General features: G+C 42.4%; 1 protein-coding gene across 1 annotated transcript in view; it reads left to right on the forward strand.

The window, feature by feature from the left end:
• Positions 1–25,937, forward strand: part of fat3b (FAT atypical cadherin 3b) — a 65,992-nt gene that overhangs the window by 6,346 nt on the left and 33,709 nt on the right. The window contains exons 4-20 of the mRNA XM_071924658.2: positions 3,608–3,726; positions 6,010–6,208; positions 11,629–11,690; positions 12,874–13,188; positions 15,302–15,512; positions 17,510–17,581; positions 19,791–19,927; positions 21,119–21,394; positions 21,643–21,853; positions 22,027–22,241; positions 22,526–22,684; positions 23,001–23,122; positions 23,242–23,424; positions 23,556–23,670; positions 23,819–24,100; positions 24,814–25,164; positions 25,508–25,681. Coding sequence (XP_071780759.2) covers positions 3,608–3,726; positions 6,010–6,208; positions 11,629–11,690; positions 12,874–13,188; positions 15,302–15,512; positions 17,510–17,581; positions 19,791–19,927; positions 21,119–21,394; positions 21,643–21,853; positions 22,027–22,241; positions 22,526–22,684; positions 23,001–23,122; positions 23,242–23,424; positions 23,556–23,670; positions 23,819–24,100; positions 24,814–25,164; positions 25,508–25,681 — 3,203 coding nt within the window. The remainder of the gene's footprint in view (positions 1–3,607; positions 3,727–6,009; positions 6,209–11,628; positions 11,691–12,873; positions 13,189–15,301; positions 15,513–17,509; positions 17,582–19,790; positions 19,928–21,118; positions 21,395–21,642; positions 21,854–22,026; positions 22,242–22,525; positions 22,685–23,000; positions 23,123–23,241; positions 23,425–23,555; positions 23,671–23,818; positions 24,101–24,813; positions 25,165–25,507; positions 25,682–25,937) is intronic.

Below are 25,937 nucleotides of genomic sequence, written 5' to 3' on the forward strand. Positions count from 1 at the left end.
GTTAGTGCAGAAAGGCAAGGGAGAGGGAAGTGGAAGTGAAGCGAGGAGCGGAAGGAAGAGGATTCAGGGGAGCCTTCAGTACATAACAAGAAAATACTGCCTTCTTCCTCCCAGGCCTTTTTATTGATTTTTTTTTTATGAAAGTTTGCTTTAAAGTTGTTGTTTTGTTGGGGTTTTTGTTTTTGTTAATCTCATAACACGTCGAAAAGTGTCTGACTGCTGCGTTTTTGGGATCAGACGTGAAGAGCAAGCAAGTGGCAAGTTTTACCTCGTCAAGTGTTCTTTTTCATCTTTTAGCAGAAGTCAATGTTGTCAGGTATGGACAGTGAGTAGCACCGCTCTGTCCTCCCACCATGCATTTAGCTGCCATGTTGAGTGGCTCCACTCTGACTGCTTGTCACTCTCTGGCTCTTAGCGCCAAAAAGAAATATGAAGAGAGAGAGAGGGAGAGGGTGAAAGAGCGTGAGAAAGCCATTTTTGTTTAGCCTGCCTTAACTTATGCAGTCATCCCCCTGTACTTCATAAGTCCCGTCTTAACTCTATAATGCATCATGTATGCCCCTGCACACCCCCATCGTCTTTCATACCTACTGTTTACCAATGCCCAGTTTTCCCACATATTTAGATGTTTTAGATGACTCACTCTTGGTGGGTGGAAGGCACAGGGGCTATCTATCACACGAGAAGCAGGATCTTCTCTGGCTTAAATCCTTAGCGCTTCTGCACTTTGAACAAAAATTGGTATTCTTGTCATTGCTTAGGGGGAAAGCAAGCCCAGCAATTTCTCATTGGGCAGCTGTCAGAAGCCACTGCTCCTCTATTAGTGGGTGTGCAGGCTGGCTGCAGAATTTGTCACAGTCAGGATAAAGCATTCTTTAAGTTACACGCACACACACACTTTAAAAAAGTGATTTATTCCGCATTTGTTACAATTAACAGACTAGATTTTTTGACGTCCTTTTTGCTGCCACACATGAGGCTATTCAATAACGTCTCAAGATACAGAGAAGCACACACAAGATTTCCTCATCGACCTTGGGATTGATTATTCGATTTTTGGCATTAATTAGCTAGTGGGACCGCTAAACCTGTGTCTCAGGATTGGATTTGTTGATGAATAGACATGATGGATGTAAACTTGAATGTGCTGAGAACTTTTAGATCTGAAAACACGCCATGACCCTCCTTGCTCTTTGAAGTGTGTTATTTATGGTGAGAATGGATGCTGTCAAGTCAGATTTATATTGAATTCACAGAATAGCGCCTGTCGGTCTTAAAGTTCAAAGAGCTTTTGAAACAGCCAGCGCTGTTTTCCTCGTCTCTCTCTGTCTAGCTATCTGACAGAGATGAGATGTGGTTTGAAAAGGACATGGTCAAGGACGACAGAGCAAGGATGTGTTTCAGAAAACACTTTGCTATGCATTCTGCGCGCCCTGGGCAGCTGCTTAGTCATAGTCTGACATATGCACACACTTTTTGGTGATAACACCTTCGCCACGCAGCTGTGGCTAACAAGACGACTGGCTGTAGACACAAATACATGAAAAATCACACACACTCGCACCTCCAGTAATTGTGATGTATGCTTGTATGATTGCCACCCGCACATGTGGGGCTTGTGGCTGAGTGGAAGGCCAAGTCAGGGATTAACAGCCAATTATCACAGCAAAACAAGCCCATTTTCTCACCGCCCAAAACGATCTCATCACTGAAAGAATCAACCTCGCCTTTTGTTTAACAACAATAATAATAATGTGATACTTTATTGATCTTTTTTAGGAAAATTGTCTTTTTGCTTTTCGCCTCCCCTCTTGCTGATGGGATTCAGTGTCTTGCTCAAAGGCACTTCAGCAGGCCGGATGCTTGTCGACATGGGGCTTCACTGCAAAAACAGACTAACTTGTGAAGTTATTTTATTTTGTATCCAGACTTATCAAGCTTATGTTAGGATTTTTTTTTGTGAAAACATCTTACTGCACTGGCAGATAATTTTACCATTAAAAGTTTCTTGTTTCAAGATTTTCTTCATTGTTTTATGATGATTTCTTGAAAGAAGTCATACTGGCATGTATGAAGTGAAATTTATTGAACTTAGCAAGATTATCTGCCAGTGCAGTGAGATGATTTGACTAAAAATATCACAAAATAAGCTTGATAGAAACAAGATAAAATTACTTGACAACTTGTCATTTTTTGCAGTGTTGAACTCAGGTTCCCTAGATATCTAGAGATCTAATACTAATACTAATACTAATACTAACGGTATTTGTATAGCACTTTGCACATTTTAGCAAAGTCACAAAATGCTATGGAAGAACAAGCATATTTAACAATCGGCTAATTATAATTATCAGCTATAACATCTATAAAACTCCTCTACATAAACTACCATATCACCCAAATTCTTAATTATAACAAGTGCATTAGCGCCTTTTAGTTGCTCGAGGGGTATGCATAATTGGAGTGGCATAGAGCAACAGTAAAGATAGCCTACACATGCGCATGCATCCAATCTCAACGCCATCTAGGGTCTCAGTGGGGCTAATCCTGTGCGTACATCCTCACAGACAGATGCACCCGCAGACTCCACCAGCACCGACAAACATGCAGAGGTCAGCTCTTATCGAGGAGTTTTAAATTAGTTTAATTATCAGACTCATAAGATTCCAGCAGTGCTCGGCTCTTGAGGTGCCACGTGTTAAAACAAAGCAGAGAAGATCTGATGAAATTTTGTATCTACTGAGCAGAAATGCACTGAACTGCTCACTTGGCCACTGTGATTAGGTCAGTTTATGTTTCCTGAGTTGACTTTAACTCTAACACTTTCTGTTACAGTTTCATATATTAGCGATGTATCTGATCTTAACTTTATTGTCAAGATTTCCTTGTTCAAAAAAAATCTGTCTGACTCATGACCCTGTACCATTGTGCTCCATGGCTCTTGGCGATGTGTAGACATGACAGGAATGAACCCTAAAACCTAGTTGTAACTTTGAGTATGAACTTGTGCGTGTGTGTGTGTGTGTCTTTGTGTGAGTGTTTACGCACACGGTCCTGCATTTAGAAAAAAAACAGGCATCCAAGTGTCACCCATTGTGAGTTTTTCTCTTTGTCCCTCAAGAGGTCACCCAAGCTGTCAGCCACTCACCTTCCTTAAGGCCACTAGACTCACTCCAGCGAGTGTTTGTGCACGTGTATGTGTGTGTGTGGGTGTGTGTGGTGTGTGTCTTCTTTGGCGTAGTGCAGTTCAGGGTGTCTGTTTTGCACAAAGCGAATAGCAGTGGGAGCAGTTTGGTCAGCTGTGATTAGCAGCAGAGAGGCTGAAGCATTGAAGGTGACTACAGTGGCACTAATGCCTGTGAATGTCACTGGAGCCAGGACACAAAGTTTACTCTACATTTTCTGTCTTTGCCTTTGGAAACTGCATTGTATTCAAACACTTCCTCATGAGATCTGTTAGGCACGCATTCCACTGTTGACACACACCGCCGCTGCACACACACACACACACACACACACACACACACACATACATACATATATATATATATATATATTCATAAGCCCAAATAAAAACTGCATTAATCTTTCTCTCTACCCCCAACAGGAGTGATTTACACTGCTGGTATCCTGGACTGTGAGACCAAAGACTCCTATTGGCTCACAGTCTATGCCACAGACAGAGGGGTTACACCCCTGTCAGCTTCTATTGAAGTCTTCATTCAGGTACCCACATTCTGCTGCCAATATTAGGATTAAGCTATGCATACTTAAGAGGCCTTATGCATAAGAAATGTCTTGTTCTTTTGCATAGACAGATAACCATGAACATGAAGTGCCCAATCCTGGTAGACTTTTCAAATTGGAAAATCAGCTTATTTCTATAATGTGTGACATCTATGAGACAGGGCTAATATTTCTTTTCTCTGTTTCTGCTGATAAAAACTGAGCCAGTGACTGAGCACAGATCCTGGACATTCAGTGGTGACAAACTGACAGTCATGTTAGTACCACACAAACATGTCGCTGGTGTAACCTGACAGAATTAATCATTCATCACCAAAGCCCTTTTTGTATTTTTTCAGTATGCCTAATGTATTTAGACAGATTATCTTAAATAAAGTAGTTATTTTTTTCATGTTTCAAATTGTTCGTGTGTAATCCTTCAAAAATTATGCAAACCAGAGTATCTTTACTTATTCTCACTTAACCAACCATGTCCTCCATACTCCCCCAGAGTAAATTATAGCATAGAATAATTTAGCATAACCACAGCTGAATCCTTAAAGAAATCCATTGAAATGCATAATGGTTGAAAGAGATCCTCAGAATATGATACAGGCATCATGGAAGGAGAGGGAGTTCAGCTAAAATTAAAGCTGGCAGTTTGCCTTTTTTGACTGCCAGCAGGGCAAACTTCTACATCTAGATCCCTGCAGACCTGCTGAAGTCGCTAAATGACTGTACGGTTTTTATCAGGTCCTTGTTGAAATGAGCATGAAATGCCTGAGGTAGTAGCCTTTATAGGCCAGCTGATAGCACTCATGTAAGATCCCTCTTCTGCACATTGCAACATTGCGTGACAAACACTTGTAAAAAGAGATAACACACCAATGGACGTCTCTAATCATTCAAAACTGTCACTCAACATATACAAGTAACCGACTTTATGGAAAATTACTTTAACTTCTTAACTAATTTCAACTGCCATGCCTAAACTTCAGTAATACTTACAACTACATTATAACCTTCACTAATACTTCATACTGGCTAACTAAAACCAAACAATAATTATATTAGTTGACTCCTGTATTACCAGTTGTCATCCACTCATACAGTATCAGACATCTAGCGGTCAGCAACACCTTTAAATAATCCACAACCTTTCCAATGTCTAAAACTCACTGGCCAACATCCCACAAAACCTTAATAGGTTATCATCACAATTACAATCAATGCATAAACCTTAGACTTATTCACAGTAAGCATTACATTTTAATTCCAATATAATAAACAAAATTATCAGTATGTTTTGTTCTCCATGCTCCACCCAATAATCTCGTCACTCCTGATGTTGTGCAAGACTGTAACCAAATAACTTGCAACATCTTTCTACTCCAAACCCTTTGTCGTCCCGAAAAGTGGTGTTGCTAACAGATTAGTGTTGCCTGTATCCATGACTGTCATAGAAAAATATTCACATGGTTACATTATTTGCCAAGGCTTTCACAGTTGGCAATCATATAACTAGCCAGTCATGTAACTAAGTTAATTTTCACTTATTTACTAGTCTTTGCTTTGCTAGTTTTCACTTATTGTTAGAACACTGGAGAGAGTTCTCTGGTTCTTTTCTTATTTTATTTGGCACCAAATAATCCACAGTCCAAAACTCAAACTCAAATCCACACTAGAAGAACACTGTTCGCCCTTTCAGGCACGAGTTCAACAGTCTATTAAAAACAAACAGCCTTTTAAAGCTTCTACATAGTCAGGTGTGGTGGTGCGCTCAGGTGCTTCGGTCCCGGCCTCTTTTGCCAGCATCCACTGAAACACACAGATATAAAGAGAGAGATGAATCAGGCACAGGTGTTCTTCACTGACCGACTGAACTGTCCAACTCCCGACCAACACTCAGTCACCGCCCTGCCTGCCACAGGAACCATTCCAGACCTGTGCTATAGAAGGCAGATTACATTGCAGTGCATTTAAAGTAATAATCTGTGACATAAGTTTCCATTTTACTACTCTCTATTGCTGATTAATATAACACAATAGTGAATCAACCTGTACTCAGTCGATGGAAGCTTTTACATTTGCTATTCGAAACACTTGTTTGGGTAGGTCTTTCTAGAGAAAAATAATTTTTTCTCTAGAAAAAAGCAGCATAATTTTGCATGTTGTCAAACACTTTATGTCCATGGGGTTTGGGTGTTGTGATTTATCAACACAAATATTGCCAATTCAGGTTCAAAAACATTATTTATCACTGTCCCTTACCCTCTCTTTCAGGTGGAGGACGTCAATGACAACGCTCCCCTGACCTCTGACCCTATCTACCACCCGGTCGTCATGGAGAACTCTCCAAAGGACGTGTCAGTCATCCACATCCAGGCGCAGGACCCGGACCTCACTGCCACACCCAGTCGCCTTAGTTACCGCATCACAGCTGGCAACCCACAGAACTTCTTCTCTATCAACCCCAAAACTGGTGAGACACACACACACACACACAGACAAGCAAATACCATGTATCATTCTGATTTTAAAATAGGAAATGGGCCGGGCGACATCATTGGCAGCGTAATGTGGTATTACAGTCTAATGTGGTATTACGCTGCCTAATAAGCAATATCCTTTTAAACAACAAACCGTTACGCCGCTCTTTGCGTGTTTACTGAGAAATTGTTTCGTCATGCACTGCCTACACTAAGTTCTTCCAGTATATCTTAAAAGGCTTTGACACCCACACAGTAAATTCTAGGGACTTTTGCACCCACACAGCCAAACATGTACATTTAGGACACCGTCGAGCCACCCAGACTCCCTTGCAGTATTCCACTGCACTGGAATACTGCTCAGACTCTCCTGTGGGAGGGAAAGCCCACTGCAGTGCACTTGAGGAAGTTGGTGGAAGATACTGCCTAATTAAAATAATTCTGTATGTGTGAATTTCTTACTTACACTAATGTGAGAAACTGTATTCTTGCTTCTCATCAGGAGGCTTAATTACTTAAGTCTTGAGTGCTGTTAATAATATCAAGGCAATTTTCTATTCCTTTTGTTTAGGTCCTTAACTAAGGCTCAAATTATATAGTTGTGATGTATAACAGTATGCAAAAACATGAAAGTAAAGAAAGTAAAGAAAAGTCAAGACAAAATTGAAGCTAGACTTGGCAGTTTTATGAATAAATAGCTGGGATATGAAATTATATTTTTATTGTGAGAATATTGCCAAACACCACATGGGTTCTTCATAACCCCTCTTACACACTCTTGGGGGGTAATATGTAACGTCTTATTTTTAAAGACATAATTAAACTTATTCACAAAAAGTTTGCATCACACAGCCTTTATAAAAAAAATAAAAATAATAAATTGAGATATTTTTCAGTTCTGGGTGCCAAAAGTTGAAGCCCGGGGACATTCCCATCCATTCTCAGCACGAGAACATGTTGAAGCTCTTATTGAAGAATTATTGAAGTGAGAAATGTTTTATTAAAATCCTGAGGAAAAAAATCATTACCGAATCCATGCTGTCTCTCTGCCCTAGATTAAGTCATCAGCGTTTCAGTAAGCAAACAAAAGGCAACTATGCTCTTAAGCACATTCAGCTTTTAGTTTATGGGCTGTTACAGGAACTTGCATGCTGATTCAAAGAACTGTCAATGTTAGGATCAAAAGCCAGTGGCCCATATGTAACATACAGTGTCCATAATCAAATCATGCCACTGTGAATTCCCTTATGGTGCGCTGTGGTACGGTTCACTCTGTTAGTCAATCAGAAGAGGTATTTCACTTTCTCCTCTCTGAAAACAGTGTGTGTTATAGTGTGATGTTTACAGTATTGACAGTATTGAAGCAGGCTAAGCTGAACCAGGGTGAAAAGGGGAATATTGATTCCAGTAGAGACATACCAGCCCTCACACTCATTAATACACATACTGTCCCTGCCACACAGGCACACTCACACTTACCACGCTCCAAACTCCTCACCCTTGATAATCCTTCAGAATGGCCAGCCAACGAGAGTAAAGTATGATTGATTGAATATGGTTATCAATGAATAGAATATTATTGATACAGTGGCAAAATCAATCATATCAAGTTGATTTGTTTTTAACAGAAGCATTATTCACGCTTTCAGCAGCTGTATCTATATGATTTATGTGTGTTTGTGTGTGTGTGTGTGTGTGTGTGTGTGTGTGTGAGAGAGAGAGAGAGAGAGAGAGACAGAGAGAGAAAGTTAATGTGCAGCAGTTTAATCAATTAATTAATTGGTTGCAGCAGAGTGTTAGAGAGGACAGTTCTGTGATAATGAGCCGATGAAGGTGATACGCCACCTCATAGGGGTGTCACATGAGAGATTTGTGTGTGTTAGTGTGTGTGTGTGTATGTATGTGTGTGTGTATGCATGTGTTTATGTATGCCTCTGTGTGAACCACTATGCAGACATCTAACAACTGTATATAAATGATGTATGTGTGTGTGTGTGTGTGTATGTGTGTGTCTGTCTGTGTGTGCATGTGTGTGTGCGTGTGTTTGTGCATTCAAGTGTGCACTCGTGCCTCTGTATTTGTGTTTGTGTGTGTGTGTGTGTGTGTTTGTGTGTTGTGTGTGTGCCACAGGGGAGAGTTTCTAGCCATCTGAGCCCTGCTGTCTGTCTCTGTCAAAGATCCACAGTATTTTATCTGTTACTCATTAATTCTATGCCAGGGAAGTCTTGCCTACAAAGATTGATGACCCTCCTGTTCTCACCATGATAAATAAACTTTCACTTCAAAGGTGAGCAATTGGTTTTCAATGTTTCCAGTAGCGTTTTCTGGCTCTCAGGAGCCACACGTCATGTCAAATAAGCTTCTACTAGCTTACCAAAGCCTCATACACATGCACATTGCATATTTTTACTTTGGAAATATTGGAGACTGTACAGATTCACAAGGTGTGAATACCATAGAAACCTCATTACTATAATTTCCACAGTGCTGTCATTGACAATGTCACTATATCAATGCTGTCAGTGAGGCATGCATGAACTGAGAGATGCCATCAATATAAATCATTCCTTACTGTTTACCAAGTCAAAAACTTCACACGTTTCCTAAAATGTGCCAGAATTATTTCATTGTATAGAATAAACGAATAAAGGAAACCCATCTGATTCATTTACTTTCATGCAGTGTGCCAAAGTAAACACACCCACAGTTGAAAACCCTTCAATGGGTTTCAAATCGTTTTCAAAAGCAGGTCCTAGGAGGTTCAAAATGGGATTTTTTTTTTCAAATTCACACCTCCAGGAGATGTGTGAATTTGAAGGGATTGAGGTACCACAACAGTTCTCAAAATGTACTGAAGCGTAAGTTTGAATGAGTCCTTAGTGTGTAGACGTGCTGTGACAGCGTACAGTGCTGTCTGTTTGTCTCTGGGTGTGTGAGTGAGTCTTACCCCCGTTGGGGATGAAAACAGAGCAGATACATGTTGACACTGGGTGTTAGATGCAGTGCCTCCTGTAAAAGCATGCAAGTGCACAGAGGGCCGTCATGGAGTCATGGTTCTGTGTGACCTTTTTTTTTTACAACTCTCTATTGGATTGGATTGTCTTTGTTACACCAGGACAATAAATAATGTATTATACATGGTTGAGTCAATATTCATGACGATGAGCAGAAGTTTTGATTTTTGATTTTGAATCTCTAACAGAAGTCTTGATTTTTTTGGATATTGTTTCCAGTTAGAAAATGTAGGAGAGCAATAGCCTGTGTATATTGTACTGCTGCTGCTTTTCAAATACACAGTATGAGAGTACATGGTTGAACTAGGCTATCTTTATTGATCAGTGAAACTGACAGTGTACTACATACTGAAGGAGGAGGATGCTAAAGATGTAATAATAATCAAAATAGGACACTGGATGACTTTGTGATTTTAAAAAAAACTCATTTTCCTGTAATGTCCTGTTCCATGAAAATGGAGGATTGTGCAATTGTAGATGTGCTGTGAGCTGTGGATCATTGATTTTTATCAGAGTGGTTACTAGTGGAGTGTTCTGCTGAACAAGCCGGCCCAGTCTCTCTCCCTACAGCCTGTGACCGCTGCTCTAGATTTACTCCTAATTTGCTTAATTGAAGTTAGCCGGCGTAGCTAGCTCAAGGTGACACTGTGATGTGTGCGTGCATGCGTATGTGTGTGTGTGTGAGCGTGTGAGTGTGTTATGCACCATGGTTACAGTCTATCCATTGGGCGTCGACTGCACAGACATCCTAAGCATCCAAAATAATCCCACCTCACTGAGATAAAACGCTTCATTACACTGAAACAAACACACTCACAACACTAAAGCACGTTCAGTGTAATCGTCCCATATAAGAATCCACACTGCCTCTGAAAACAGATCGTGTTCCTCTAGTTTTTTTGTGTATGTGTGTATGTATGTGCTTGTGTGTGCACGTGTGAGTGTGTGTTTGTGTGTGTATGGGCGTGTCTATCCGTGTGTGCATGCATGTGGTTACAGTTTGATTCATTGTGCATTATGTGCGCATACTGTATGTGAATGAAAATTAAGTACTACAACAGAAAGGACGTGTTTTGGTTGGTCAAGCTCTGGCGCTTTCTTGGTAGCAGATGATTATTACTGAAATGATTCCCACTGAGTTTTGTTTTGTTTTGCTGTAGGCTTTGAGACAAAAACATCTATTTTAGTTTTTGGATTTGATTGGTGGAATCACTGAACTGCAGTGTGTGTTTGTGTGTGTGTGTGTGTGTGTGTGTGTGTGAGTGTGTGTGTGTGTGTGTGTGTGTGTGTGTGTGTAAAAGTGCAAACTGAACCATTTGAGACAAATTCTGGCCATTTCAGTTTCCATTGTGTCTGTGCATGCATATAAGAGATGTTGGACACCATATAATGACATTGATCAACTGTTGTACATTCATTCATTTTGGAAAGCAAAAGTAGGCTTCTGGTATTGTGTAACTGTCATATAATGGGGTGATTCAGGAAGCCCTTTTACAGAACTGAGGCTGACTCTGCCTGTAGTGGGTTTTTTTTTGTTTTTTTTTATTTTTTTCGCTGCCAGCCAGAAAAATGTCTGGGGGGATCTTTATTTGTCCAACTCATAAAGTTTTTACTAAAACCCAGCAATTATCGACTAACTCTGCTGAACTGGTATGTGTGAGTGTGTGTGTGTGTGTGTGTGTGTGTGTGTGTGGGTGTGTGTGTGTGTGGAGGGGGGGGTTGTTGGTTAGACAGACACAGTAGGAAAGAGAAAGAGGGTTATGAGTGCCTGTGTAAGTGAATGAATATCTGCTGTGTGTATACAAAGAGAGAGAGAGCGGGCAAGTAAAAGAGAATGACAAAACAAGAAATGACAAAGCAAGAAGAGAGAACAAAGACGAAAGAAAGGAACTGTCCCTGTCTGTGATCTCCAATGCAGGCTGCTAGCATTTCTCCAACCATCCAACCACCATCTAAGTGATCTGGTTCGGATCAAAGCTAATATCGATAGTCCTGCTCCCTTCCCTCTGTCCTGCTGGATGACCCTCAGCTATACAGTGCCGGATGACTATGTGCCAAATGTCATAGTCTCTGCCAGGGCTGCAGGCTATACTCTTCTGAGCAACTAATGTGTGTGTGTGTGTGTGTGTCTGACTATACACATGCACGCACACCCTCTTTATTAGAGTGGGAGACTCTTTACTAATTGGAAAATTTTGAAAATGTCATACTTGGAAAGAGAGACAGAGACAAAGAGACAGGGAGACCTGAGGAAGATCCATGTTGAGTTTAAATGTCTGCGGGTTTTGATCACAATAAATGGTGAAAAGACAGCTAACAATGGGTCTTTATCAAGTTTTTGCATATATTTGACCACTTTTTTAATCTAATAATCTAATGGTGCTGTTTTACGGTTTTAGGGCTGATCACAACGACCGCGAGGAAACTGGACAGAGAACAACAGGCAGAGCACTTCTTAGAGGTACAGTAAAACCTGTTTATGGGTTTATACTATTATTATTTATCTAGCCCTGCCACCTGCCACAGCCCACTATTAACACAGACAGGGTGGAGGACAACCCTGGCAGGCCCTCAAGGCTCCATAAACCATGATGAATGGCTATAGTTTGGGCCCCAGGTTTAGGATTTTCTAAATGTAATCATTCATCATTGGTTATCTCCTCCACTCAGGATGGGAGCAGGGAGGAGAAGAGCTGGTCTGCCCAGCATTTGATAAGCCCAGACACTGGGCATACAGATAGCTCCGTGATTACCATTTCTGTTGCTCCTGCTGCTCTGCATGCAGATGAACCTGATAATAAGAGATTCTCGACTTTAGAGACGAGAGCAAACTTTTACTTCCCCAGCCTTTTTCTCACAACTTATTAAATTCTGTTGAATCTACAAGCACTGTGCCCTTCTACAAAATGGCATGAAATAACTGCTGGGTTTGAGCTGACCCCCAGTATTTCAGCTTGGTGCCTGCATCTGTATTACCAATTTACTTGTCTAGACTCAATGACGCTTCGTACTATTTCTTTGTTCAGCGAGGCAAAGTCCAGTCCTTGATAAGAACCAGGCTTATGACAATACAATACTTAGGGAATAGCAGAGGTAGAAAAAGCAGTAGCAGAAACTCAAAAGAGAAACCTGAATCTAACAGGATCGTACACTCGCAATTCACACCTCAAAGGAGCTAAAAATTGGGGGCAGAGGTCTGCGTTGTTACATTGTCCTGTCCTGTGATTTCAATAGAAATGCCAATGTCTAGAGTGTCCATGCATGCCACCCACTGCTTTCCCTGCCAGTCTGTGCTGCCTGTCTGTGTGATTAAGAGTCTAGTGAGCAGTCAGGCTGGCAGCCATGGTGTTCACCCTGATCTGATCCAATTGATCAGTGATCAGACCTCTGCCTCTGCCTCGGGGGATCAATAATACAAAGAGATTTCCCCGTGAGCCCAGCTCCACGTGGCCCTGCACACCACGGGGACAGGCAGGCAGAGGGAGCCTGGATTTTGGCTCTCTATCCTGGCAGTGATTATCTTTGTGCATGAACTGATGTACTTACGAGTAATATCCCACACATATAACGAAACATGTTCAAAAGGCAATGATGTATGTCTGTATGACCTGATGTGTGTGTGTGTGTGTGTGTGTGTTCCCCAGGTGACAGTGATAGACGGCCCAGTGACCACTCGCCAGTCTACAGTCTGGGTCATAGTTCACATCGAGGATGAGAACGACAATCCGCCCACCTTCCCAGAGGTCACCTACCGCATCAGCCTGCCTGAGCGAGACCGCAACAAGCGCGGCGACCCGATCTACCGCGTCTTCGCTTACGACCGCGACCTGGGAGCCAACGGCAACATCACCTACAGTATTGTTGAGGGCAACGAGGACGAAAAGTTCGCGATCGACCCCAGGACCGCTATGGTGTCGTCAAAGAAGATGGTCACGGCGGGAAGCTTTGACATCCTCACTGTGAGTTTCATATACTGAGTTCATGCCCATATGTTTGAAAGCGTGATTGTTCTTTTTATGAGAGCATCTGATCTCTCTGTGTGACCGTATCATCTGGATGAAGAATTTAGTCAAGTGTAACAGGTTTGAGCAGCAAGATGACAATTTAAACCCGCAATAAGCGATATCAGACCGTATAACCCTGAAACGAATGTGTGCTATGTGGAGATTTCATTGAGACATAATGATATGAACTAATATCCACACTCGCAGCTGTGTTGCTGTTTTCACCTCTTTTCTAAAGCTTGTCGTCAAATTCTGATCCGGAACGAAGCTCCTCCCAGTTCATTCAGTAGCTTTTAATTTTTTTAAAACTAGCTCGGCTCCTCCCTTACTGTTTAAAAGCGGCCCTCTCCCCCTCCCAATCCTGAAAAAAATTCTCGTAATGGCGGAATCGATGAAGCAAGCAAGTAAACTTGTTAAACTAGTAAACTTGCTACCTACCTCTTCACTTGTCATTGTGGGACATGTAACCTTCAGCGGGAGAAAGATCTGGCAAAGCGAGACTGGTAACCGGCGACACTTACTGTGATGACCCCATAGTCGCACCAAGTACCAAGCATCATACACGCCCCATTAGCTTAGCCATTAGCCTTTATGAACGGTGCTTTGCTAGGTTTGTCCTTTGCTGTGCTTTATTTACAAATCTATTTCTGTCACCCTCTAGTGGTCGGAAAATTGCTTATTGCAGCTTTAATGACAATAGAATTCTAGTCTGACTTACACAAAGTTGGCCATTGGGATAAGGCTTCCACCAGCTAGCCAAAGCCAGCGTACTAATCCTCTCCACTTCCATCTTGCTTGGGTTAACAATGTTCTGCATATGGCTTGAAAAACATTGTAATAGGTCCATTGAGCTCCTCTAGAGCCAAAGTGTAGGCAGGCTTTAATTTAGGGACAGCTTATCAAATTGTGTTTGTTGCATTTACCTTTAAAACTTACTGACGCACATCTGTAGCTTTCTTTTTTTTTTGGGTGGTGATTCATCCATTTTCACAACACTTGCCTCTCATGTACACGTACACATGTTCCTCCATCAAAACAGTCCTCCCCCCGACAGCTATTTTCAAAGGGCAGTGTTCAGCACCTTGGCTTAAGTGCTGCCTTCGACGAGTCTGATTGGTTTAAGAGTTGCAAACAACCTAGAGCGTTTTTTTTCCCCCTATGGCACAATGATTATGGGTTCTGTTAGACTTTTCTTCTGTGCTGGCACAGCGCTGTGGAGAAAGATCTGGCTTTTGCTACATTTTTTTCCCCCTTTTCCTATTTCTCTTTTTTGTGTCCTGCTTATTTTATCTGTTAATTGGAAAACAAATAATCATCCTTTTAAGAGCCACTTGCCACTGGCCACTGAGAAATGTTAACTGTTTGTTAATGGTAAGGATGGAGTTATTTATAAGGACCTTACACTACACTACACCCATTCATCCAGGGATTTCACATCTGATTACTGGGATAAAGTCATTATTTTTCCACTTGCTAACTGCTGTGATTTATTTGGGGTAATGATATTATCTGGTTTCTGAACGGCTGCACAATCCGTTTCAAGCCAGCAGGGCCAGCAACCCCATTAGTCTCTGGCTGTCAGTACAGTGTGGTTTCTAAACTGTAAACTCGCCATTTCAAGCCTGCAGGGTTAGCCACCCCATTAGCCTGTGATTGTTGGGATCAATAGTAAGGACAGAAAAATATTATTAATGGATGAGGTGTTGTGGACAAGGTGTAAGTGTAAGTGAAGTGGAGATGAGTATAGATCTCATAAGTGTTGAGATAAGGTGCGGAGGGGGGAGGCCAGAATTTAACATTCAAACTAGGTTTCTATTTCAGCACTGTCCTTAAATACAAAGAATACCAACATCAGATCCAGTGTAATGGTAAGTGTAATGCCTTCTTTGTCATAGGAGACAAACTGGCAAGATGTTACCTTTGATGCTTTTCTTGAATTTAATTCAGTTCACAATCATTTAGATGTTTTGAAGTACCGGCTTCAATTTGTTCAAACAGTGGATTTACTGAGTGCTAGATGGATGAGCTGCATATCTGATTTCTTAGTATTTTTCATCTCTTCCTTCAGATCAAAGCAGAGGACAGTGGCGATCCCCCCTTATGGTCCACGGTGAGACTCCATGTAGAGTGGGTTCGCAAGCCTGTCCCCTCGCCTCTGCCCCTGCTGTTCACCCAGAGGTACTACAACTTCTCCATTTCGGAGACAGCTGCTGTAGCTCAGCCTGTGGGAGTGGTCGCTGTCCGCCAGTCCAGCACACCTGTCTGGTTCGATATCACTGGTAAGAAAATGAGGCTATGATACTGAGCTAATAGGTCATAATACAGTGCCTTGCAAAAATATGCAGACTCAGTGACTTTTTGCAAAATTTTGTTGTTTTTTCAAAATGCATTTATTCTGGATTTTTAGTCTGACTTATATGCATCTATTCTATCAAAGTGAAAGCAAAATTGTAGAAATGTATGTGGGAATATAAAAATAAAATTGAGTTTGCATAAGTAGGCTATTCAACCCGTTTGCTTGGGCTAAACTGCCACACCAGCACAAATTTGCTCAACATTTCTTATCATTCTTTACTCAGATGTTAGGTTTAGATTGTATAAGCAATTCTGAACAATGTTTTCCTTTTAAACCTTTTTTTTCTGTCTTTCTCGCTAGCAAAGCTTACACCATATCCCTACACTAGATCTTAATTGGACTTAATGGGATTTTAGGGTGTAGGCTGGACTCTCCATCAGAATACTTAAGCACAGTATGGGATATATGATTAATTTATGGATGACATTAAGAGTTCTTGAGGTTTAAAAGAAAGTATAAATTATTCCTTTTCAAACACTATTGTTTAAAATAAATAAGATGTACATTTAGTGGGTTATTTTTGGCTGGACCGCAACAGCGGGGCCAGCCCTATAAACGCCTGACTGACTGAGTGACTGACTGACTGAGTGACTGACTGAGTGACTGACTGACTGAGTGACTGACTGAGTGACTGAGTGACTGAGTGACTGACTGAGTGATGAAGTTACATCATTGGTCGGCCGTGGCACGTGGCACATCATAGAAATTTAAGTTTCGTTTTCTCCGCCATCTTGTTTCTCCGCTGAGATCGGGAACCCGTATCTGACCAATATCATGCATGTAAGCTGAAGCTAACTGAAGCTAAAGTAGAATCTATACAATTATATCATATCGCCGTTTATTTTGATGCATATGCGCGAGCTCAGTCCACCTGACAGCCCTCTGTTCTGTCGGTGGAGAGAGAGACACAGACAAGCATGGAGGTTTCGGCGCGCCGAGGGCTTACTGCCGACGCTTCCCGGAGTTTCCCGGGGGCGCGGTTCCGGCCAGTGCCGATAGCTGGGCGCCAATTTGTTCCTGGTGATCCGACCGAGATTTCGGCGGGGGTCACCGGGTGTCCGGCGAACGGCGTTTTCGGCACCTATGGGTACCAGAGCAGCTGAGGTTTGGATCAGGAGGATCAATGCGGACCGTGGGCGCGGTGGAGAGGACAGCAGCGGAGAGAGGAGACGGGACGCGCTGGAACGGAGATCAGTATGGATGTATGGACTATTCTTCTGTATAGTAACAGTCTACAGCGGAGTTTTTACCGGCTGGCTTGACCTGGACCGTGGTAAGTCAAAACAAACACAATCTATACATATGATATTGCTGTTAAAGGGCTTACTGCCGACGCTTCCCAGATTTCCTGGGGGCACGGTTCCGGCCAGTACCGATAGCTGGGCGCCGATTTGTTCCCAGTGATCCGGCTGAGATTTTGGCAGGGGTCCCGACGCCAATGTGTCACTGGGTGTCCAGCGAACGGCGTTTTCGGCACCGATGGGTACCAGAGTGACGGGGCTTGGATCGGGAGGATCAGTGCGGGCCATTGGTCGGCCGTGGCATGTGGCACACCCATACGCGGTCCAGCCATATACTAGGTTTTGACCTAGTCTTGTTACTATGGAAGTCATTGTAGAAATTGGGAAAATAAATATTTCACCCTCTGTACTTTCACAAACAGTGTGATTTATATCATCTCTGAAACTTCAAGAACTCGACTCGAGTATCATCCATAAATGAACCATATATCCCATACTGTGCTTAAGTATTCTGAGAGTCCACTTAAATAACTTAATAGCACAGCTGAAATGTGCAAAATGTCAAAGGGTCTGAATAGTTATGCACTATAACGTTAGATGATCCATTTCTTTGAACACGAGAATATGCTTGACTCCCCAAAGATTAATAATCTCTCTCTCTCTCTCTCTCACCATGAAGGAGGAAGGCTCGCCAGAGAAATGTTCTACATTCCTCAGAATGCATGTGGAAGGAACTGCTCACTTGACACAGGTTTGGTCAAAACTAATCTGGCATAGTCACACCTCCGGCTCAAGCGACAGCGGTCTGGAGAAATTCCTGTCATAAACCGTGAGATAACGAGACCTTGCTGAGCCAAAGGCAGCACTGACTGTTTGGCTCTGAGTTTGAAATGGGATTCTCACACAAGCCTCCGGAAACGGCACTCCTGGTTTGTTTGTAGAACACATTTCCGTTGTTAGCTTAGCTACAGTGCTCGTTACTTTGCCGAGTAAATTCAAATTTTTGTTTTGTTATTGCAGCGATCCAGCTATTAGGAAAGTAACTGTCCTCACCAAGGATTAATCAAGGCAATAGTTTTCATTTAGAAGCCAGAAGAGGCGCGGCCATAGCCTATGCAGGTGTGGCAACGCAGGATTATGTCAAACCCCTCATTTCTGCTATCAGTTGACAGAAATCAAGGTTATTATCATAAACTAAAGCTTTAACCAAGATGTTAAAGCACATTATCATAAACTGAAAAAAAAATAAACACGAGACGTGAAAAAACTAAACCTGAACTAAAATTATGTTGACTTTAGTAAATACTTTTACTTTAGTAAAGTAAAACCGTACTAAAGTGAAATTAAAATATTGAACCTTTTTTTTGTTTTCGTATTTTTGTTCATGTGCAAGGTATAATTAAGCAATATCTCGAGCTCCCCGATATCAGCCGTGCTGATATACAGTACAACAGCACAACCTCGAATATACAACAGTTGTATAAACAAAGCTATTCATCAAGTAATGGTAATTTGAGACAACAGATGATTTTTGTCTTTTATTCGTCTCCGCCAACAAACACAGTTCCTTCAGGATTGCACTACCAAGTGTTGCCAAGCAACGGGTAAACTGTTTCCCAACTGCAGGCTTGTTGCTACTTTGAGGTTAGCACAGACGAATTCAGCTTACTTTCTTCCCAATCATCCTCCTCCACCGTTCATAAGGTCAAATGTATCCATTTGCGCTGTTGCTACTAGGTGCGAATGAAGTTAGAGTTTTGTGCAGCCTAATCAAGATTAGAACACCTATGAAGTGGAGTGATACATATAGTAAAAAGTCCCAGTGCTGTTATACTGTATGGAATGCCTCTTGTCCAATCAAATTACTCGACCAGAACTAACTGTTGTATAAAAGAGAATGAATTTGGGCAAATACTTTTTGGCTATTTTTACTGAACACTAATTTTTGTAAAATTTATGTAAATGGGTTTTATATATAAGATATGATTTATTGTCATTGCACAATAAAAATAAATACCTGTTCTGAATTTCTATCACTATATCTTTAAAAAAAAATCATCCCTACCAAAAATACTAAAACTAGAACTGAAATAAAAATAACTAAACTAAAACAAAAAAAAAACAAAAAAAACAACTACAAAATCCACAGTGAGAACTACCTAAAACTAAACTGAAATTGAAATAAAAACAAAAATAAAATAAAAAACGATATAAAAATAAAACCTACTGAAAAAACCCACACTATAAAAACGGTGACATAAATGGATTTCATGTAGTTTGTCTTACAGTGTGTCATGATCAGACCCCCAGAGCCACCTCTAAGAGACAGGAAAGGACTAGGATACAGCTTTTTATTTAGAGACTACAGACAGTGATTTCTGTTTTTCTTAATGCTGTTGGATCGTTCCCTCTCAGTGCAATATTGACCAACCTCTCCTCCAGGAAAAAAAAAAATTAAATCCCCGTTGCTTGCTCCGACCTAAAACGCTTCAGTGGTTCTGTGAAAAATGCCCAATCAGTATTCATATGCTGAGGAAAACTCGAGCTCCCCGATATCTCCAGAGAGAGGCTGGAATGAGACGAAGGATGGTACTGAATGCCTAACACATATCAATCCTCTCACCCACTCTAATCAAACATTAGGCCTCTTCACTTTACACTCACAGCCCGTGGAAAAGACCCGGCTCCAGTTTTTTGATCTTTGAGATGGGTTGTGTTTTGGAGTGATAAGACAGATGTTTATGCGGCTGTTAACAGCTCTTGGGCTGGCAAGTGGGTTCGGTGCTAGATTGCATTGCATTTCAGTTCATTTTATTTCACAGGCCCTCCAGCTCCAGACACAGGCACCTGGCCAAAACAATTACACAGTAATAACTTAGAGCACCTGAGTTTAGCACGCAAAGCGAATACTAAGTGACTGAAACTCTTGGGGCACTGTGTGTGTGTGTGTGTGATTCTAGGGAGCTTTGACATGCAGTTTGACCTTCAGATGGGGATGGGAACTATAGTCGTGGCCAGGCCTCTGGATGCAGAGGTGCAGTCTGTCTACAACATGACTATACAGGTGACAGACGGGACCAACTTTGCCACTGCACAGGTATACACACTTTTGATTTGTTGTACATTGGCAGAGACTCTACGATATGACAATATCACAATGCTTGAGCCATGATAACGATAGTATTATCACGATATAGGGAGTTCTATGATACATTTAGTATTGCAACATTGTGATTTATCAAGTAAAATTACTTTAAAAAATATTTAATAGATAATTATTTATTCTGAAGCGTGGGAGTTTGGGGACAAAGAGCAATGGCTCTAAGGCAACATTCACACTGCAGCTGAAAGTGACCCAATTTTGTTAATTCCCCCTCATGTAACACATATCGGATGTTAACTGATCAATGTAAACAGCAACAAGCTGCATGGAGTAAATAATTAAAGTATCGATACTTGGTGTCAATGTATCGATAACGCATCACAGGAAAAAATATTGCGATTCTATGCTGTAGTGATTTTTCCCTCACCCCTAGTTCACACCACACTTCTTCTTATGGGAATAGTTTACTCTTAGCTTTCTGTCTCCCTACTCTTGCTCTCCTTTTTTCTGAGATTATCAGTTACAAGCTGTAAAATGTGCTTGTTGTTGTTCTGTATTTAACTAAATGTGCTGCTTCTGTGTTGGTTGGTCCACCAGGTCTGCCTTGTAAGCGAAATCCTTGATCTCAGTGAAATTAAAGGGAAAGTAAAATAAATAAAATACAATAGGCCCACTTTCCTCTCAGACGACTCACCGCCCTGCCGAAAAGAATGTCATTAATACTGCTTTCACTGTAGAGTTTTAGTGTAAATGTTGTTTCATTGGTCTTTCCACCTGTTTCCACAAAAAATCGGGGGAAAGCACTACATTACCACTGTATCAAGTATTATCAGTCCACAAAGCTAAGTCTAGACCAGCGGTTCTCAAACTGCAGGTCATGACCCCCCAGGGGGTTGCGAGATCATTTTGGGGGGGTTGCAAGATGATTTATGGGATAGGAAAAAAACAAGTAACTGTGTAATTTTTTCAGATTTTTCTCTAGTTTTTGCTTTTTTCTTGTGAAATACCGAATAGTTTTCAGCCTCTAGGGCTCCTCTGATAATCCTCGGAAAATCATTCTTTGGTTGAACTGTTGACCACTCTTCACTTTTCAACCTCTCCTCTGTCTCTCTCTCTCTCTCTCTCTCTCTCTCTCTCTCTCTCTCTCTCTCTCTCTCTCCCTCTCTCTCTCTCTCTGTCTCTCAGGTGTTCATCCGAATCCTAGACAGCAACGACAACCCTCCAATCTTCTCCCAGCCTGCCTACGATGTCAGTGTCTCAGAGGACGTTCCAGTGGACATGGAGCTGCTGCGTGTGAGAGCGTCGGACATGGACGACCGCGCCCGTTTGAGTTTCTCCATCTACGGCAGCGTGGATCCGGCCAGTATGAGACTGTTCAGGGTCAACCCAGGTACGGGAGTTGTCTACACTGCAGACCGGCTGGACTATGAGGCCAGAACACAGCACATCCTCACTATCATGGTGAGAGGGGGAGGAAGAGAGGGAAGGAATGTGTGTTTAGGTGTGTGCGAGTGTCCTTGTCTGTCTTTCTGTATACATGAGCTTGTGTGAGTGTGTGTTACTGCCTGTGTGTGTGCCTGTGCTTTCTTCCAAATTATACTCTTCTTGGCAACTCTGTCTGCTTTACTTAATTTAGCTGATTTCTTTCATTTTTAGCCTCCTATCTCACTATCTATATTAATCTCTCCCTTCCCCTTCTCCCGCTCCAGGTCAAGGATCAGGAGTTTCCATTTAACCGTGACCTGGCTCGTATCCTGGTGGCGGTGGAGGACTCCAATGATAACATCCCTTACTTCACCAGCACTGTGTACGATGCTGTAGCCTATGAGTCATCTACTGTAGGCACTTCTGTACTGCAAGTGACGGCCCTAGACAAAGACAACGGGATCAATGGACAGCTCTCCTATACTTTGGAAGCAGGTGTGGCGCAGTCTGAAAGTGTAGAAGAAGTGTCTAATGTTTAAAACAGCGGTATGGACTGTGGCTGGCTTTATACGCTTTGTTAGAGGAGATGAAATCCAACTTTGTTAAACATTCAGTTATTCGTACCCACCGGTGAAATGATGTCTGTAACCTTTCTGTCTTTTTTTCAGGCAACACCGGCGGTGTGTTCGGCATAGATAATGCCACAGGCCTTATCTTTGTTGCCAGGGATCTGGACCTGACCTCAGTGGGCTTTTACATCCTCACTGTGCGGGTCACCGACAGTGGATTTCCTCCATTAATGGCTACAGCCTCAGTCCGAATCTCCTTGATGCTCTCCGATATCTCCAAACCCAAATTCTCTCAGAGGGAGTATCAGGCTGAGGTAAAGGGATGGACGGGTGGATGGATAGGCGGATGGATGGATGGATGGATGGATGGATGGATGGATGGGTGGATGGATGGATGGATGGATGGATGGATAGATGGATGGATGGATGAAGGGTGAGACAGTTGGAATGAGGAATGGCTAGAAGAAGGCAGGGAGGGATGGATGGATAAAGCGGTAGACGGATAGCCTATAGATAAATGGCATAAATGTAATTTTGACCGCAGCGTACCAAAGTGCCATTTACCATTTTGTCTGCGATGTATTCATCATATTCATAGGTAATGGAGAACAGCACCATTGGAACACATGTGACCACCGTTAGCGCCCTCAGCCGCTCAGCACTCATTTATGATATCACCGCGGGCAACGAGGAGCACTGCTTCTCTATTAACCATCATACCGGTGTCATCAGCACGCGCAAACTGCTTGATTTTGAGGTTTGTTCATGTGTGTGTTTGAGTACAGTATGTGTGTGTAAATGTCTACCGTCTCGGTGTTGGCGTGATTCATTTATAAGAACTCACTTAGATATGGTACAGAAGAGGATTAGGGTGTGAAAAATGTATTTGACTTCAGAATTCTGAAGTCAGAAGTCAGAACACAGAATTCTGACTTTATTCTCAGAATTCTGAGATTAATCTCAGAAGTCAAATACATTTTTCACATGTGGCCCTAATCCTCTATTGTAGATATGAATATAGCGTTTTAAAACTGTGTTTTTACTCATTGCATTCCTCTGTTTTTGACAATCAGCAAACAACATCCTATTTCCTGGTGGTGCGTGCCTTGAGCATGGCAGGAGTGGAGGCCAGCACCAATGTCATTGTCCAGGTGGGGGATATCAATGACAGCCCACCTGTCTTCCAACAAATCAGGTATCTGTGTTCCTATGCTGTTTTTTAGCCCCATTGAGTCCTGATGAAATGTAATTCTCTGGAGCGATTTAAATAGATTTTATTCCATAACACCCATGTGTCCCCTTTTCCCTTTACAGGTATGTGGGTGTCATCAGCGAAGCCACTCCAGTCAACAGTGTGGTCCTGGGAGAGGATGGAAACCCTCTAGTCATCCAGGCCTCTGATAGGGATCGCAACCACAATGCCCTCTTAGTGTTCCAGATCATAGATGAGACCGCTCGCATGTTTTTCAGCGTGGACTCGGGGACTGGATCGATTCGGTAGGTGCCTCCGCCGTGTACAAATTGGGCCGGATGCATCAGTGTTGACAATATCTGATTCAGCTGCTTAAATTGCTAAATTTCTTGGGGAAAACCAGTCTGTACTTATTTGAACGGTTCATTAATTTTAGAACAATTGCCACTCTGGACTATGAGACCTTCTCTGAGTTCCTCTTCCGGGTTCAAGTGAGAGATAGTGGTCAGCCTCCCAGGGCTGCTGACAGCCCAGCAGAGGTGGTTATAAAGGTAAGTGAATGAAATATGAATGAGCTTTCACTGCCTCAAGCATTTCAATATGAACCGTGTTTGTCTCACTTTGATTCCTATGTTTGATCTGTAATACTTTGATACCTTTTTCTCTTTTACAAAAAGCTTTGTGTGTAACCTGTCCTAGGTGATCAACATCAACGATTCACCTCCAAAGTTCTCCGTGGACTCTTACGAGACGGTCCTCCTGCTGCCGACCTACATGGGGGTGGAGGTTCTCAGGCTGGAGGCGTCTGACCCTGACCTGACCCCTGACCTCAGCCTGAACCCTGACATGTCCATCACCTCCCAGCTGGTCTACGCCCTGGTGGACAGCAATCTGGAGTATTTCTCGGTGGAGCGCTCCACCGGTGTTGTGACTGTTACCAACCAGAACCTCAGTAAAGACCGCTACCGCTTCAATGTGAAGGTGAATGGATTGGACATTCAATGGACACCACATTATAAACAGAATTGCCAACTGTCCTGTCACTTCCTTAGATAAGCAGAATACAGTTGGCTTAGAGAGGATTACATAATAATGATCTCCACAGGGAGGTCAGAGCGCAGGGTCAGCTACAAAACAGCACACCTGGAGCTCATAGGGATTCAGTGTCTTGACCAAGAATACTTAAGCAGAGCAGATGCTTGCCGACAGAGTGGCTTCAACCCCTTGTTGTGTTATTTTTGTTTGAGTCAGAATAGGGCAATGCATGGAAAGTCTTATATACATCAAGATCCAGTCAAAACCAGTAGCTCCCAGCCAAAGAAAATGTCCAAGGCACTCTGTCTCATTACAAAACTTAAAATGCCTTTATTTCATATGGCAAGAACAGATTAAAATCATGGGAACCTTCATCAGGGCCTTCATCAGGGTTACTAAGTTGTAGCACATTGGTGCAATGATTCCACTCTTGCCATAAACAAAGTGAAATAAAGGCATTTTAATTTTTCTACTTTTTTGCTTGGAACTACTGGCTTAGACTGGTTCTGATGTGTATTTACAAAAACTTCTCATGCATTGGCCTACTCAGCTGTCACCTGCATCCAAAGAGCACCTGCCTATTCTATTCTGAGGACCCAATGCAGCGCTCCTACCCTTCTGTTTTTGTCTATTTTTGTTTGTGTTTGGTTTGTTTCCAGGTATGGGACGGGCGCTACACCACCGTGGCGCTAGTCACAGTGCTCGTCCGAGAGGCTGTGGACAGCGGACTCCTCTTCACCTTCCCTCTCTACTCCGCCTCCATCCCGGAGAACATAGCCAACGTCACCATAGTGACCGTCATCAACGCAATCGGCCATCGTCTCAATGAGCCGCTGAGTTACGCTCTCCTGAACCCCGGGGGGCGCTTCACGATTCGGCCGACCTCCGGAGTGGTGATGACCACCGGGGTGCCGTTTGACCGAGAGGAGCGGGAGAGTTATGAACTGGTGGTGGAGGCCAGAAGAGAGTACGAGATACTGAGGGTGGCTAGGGTCACAGTACGAGTACAGGTGGGTGTGGCAATCTGTGTGTGTGTGTGTGTGTGTGCATACATATTTATCAAACTTCATTCAATCATTCATACTCTGTTTAAGCTCACTTGCTTAGTAAGGGTCTATACCTTAGTCTAACGTTTTGTGCGTTTGTGTGTATATTTATGGTCTGCCATTCATTCTGTAGTGCATCTGCTATTGCTGCACTTCAGCAAATACACTGTCTACTGATCCTATCACCAAACATCAGGGATTGATTCTTAAAGCCCTCAATTCTCTACATGCTCCCCAAAAGTCTCTTATGTTCCTTCCTTACAATAACGCAGTGTTTTTTTCTTAAACTAACTCTCTTTGTCTCCAGGTGGAGGATGTGAACGACAATGCTCCAGAGTTTGTGAACCTCCCCTACTACGCTGCTGTGCAGGTGGAAGCAGAGCCAGGATCGGCTATCTTCAGGGTCTCAGCCACAGATCAAGACTATGGTCTGAACGGAGAGGTGATTTACGGCCTCAAGGAGCAGTACAGGAACTTCCAAGTGAGGGTTTCATTTGTTCTTCTCAAGTAAAGTTTGCTTCTTTTCATATGTGTGGTGGAGGGGGTACACAGTGTATTGAATAGAATAAATTGAATTATGGGTAACACTTTAGATAAGGGAACACACATTAACTATTAATACGTTGCCTATTAACATGCATAGTAGTGTATTGGTTCAATATCATTACAAACCACTTATTAGCACCTTATTCTGCACTATTGTATTCTACAAGTATACCCCATTAATTATGGGTTTT

Source organism: Centroberyx gerrardi, chromosome 11 (assembly GCF_048128805.1).
Source record: "Centroberyx gerrardi isolate f3 chromosome 11, fCenGer3.hap1.cur.20231027, whole genome shotgun sequence".
Taxonomy (NCBI): domain Eukaryota; kingdom Metazoa; phylum Chordata; class Actinopteri; order Beryciformes; family Berycidae; genus Centroberyx; species Centroberyx gerrardi.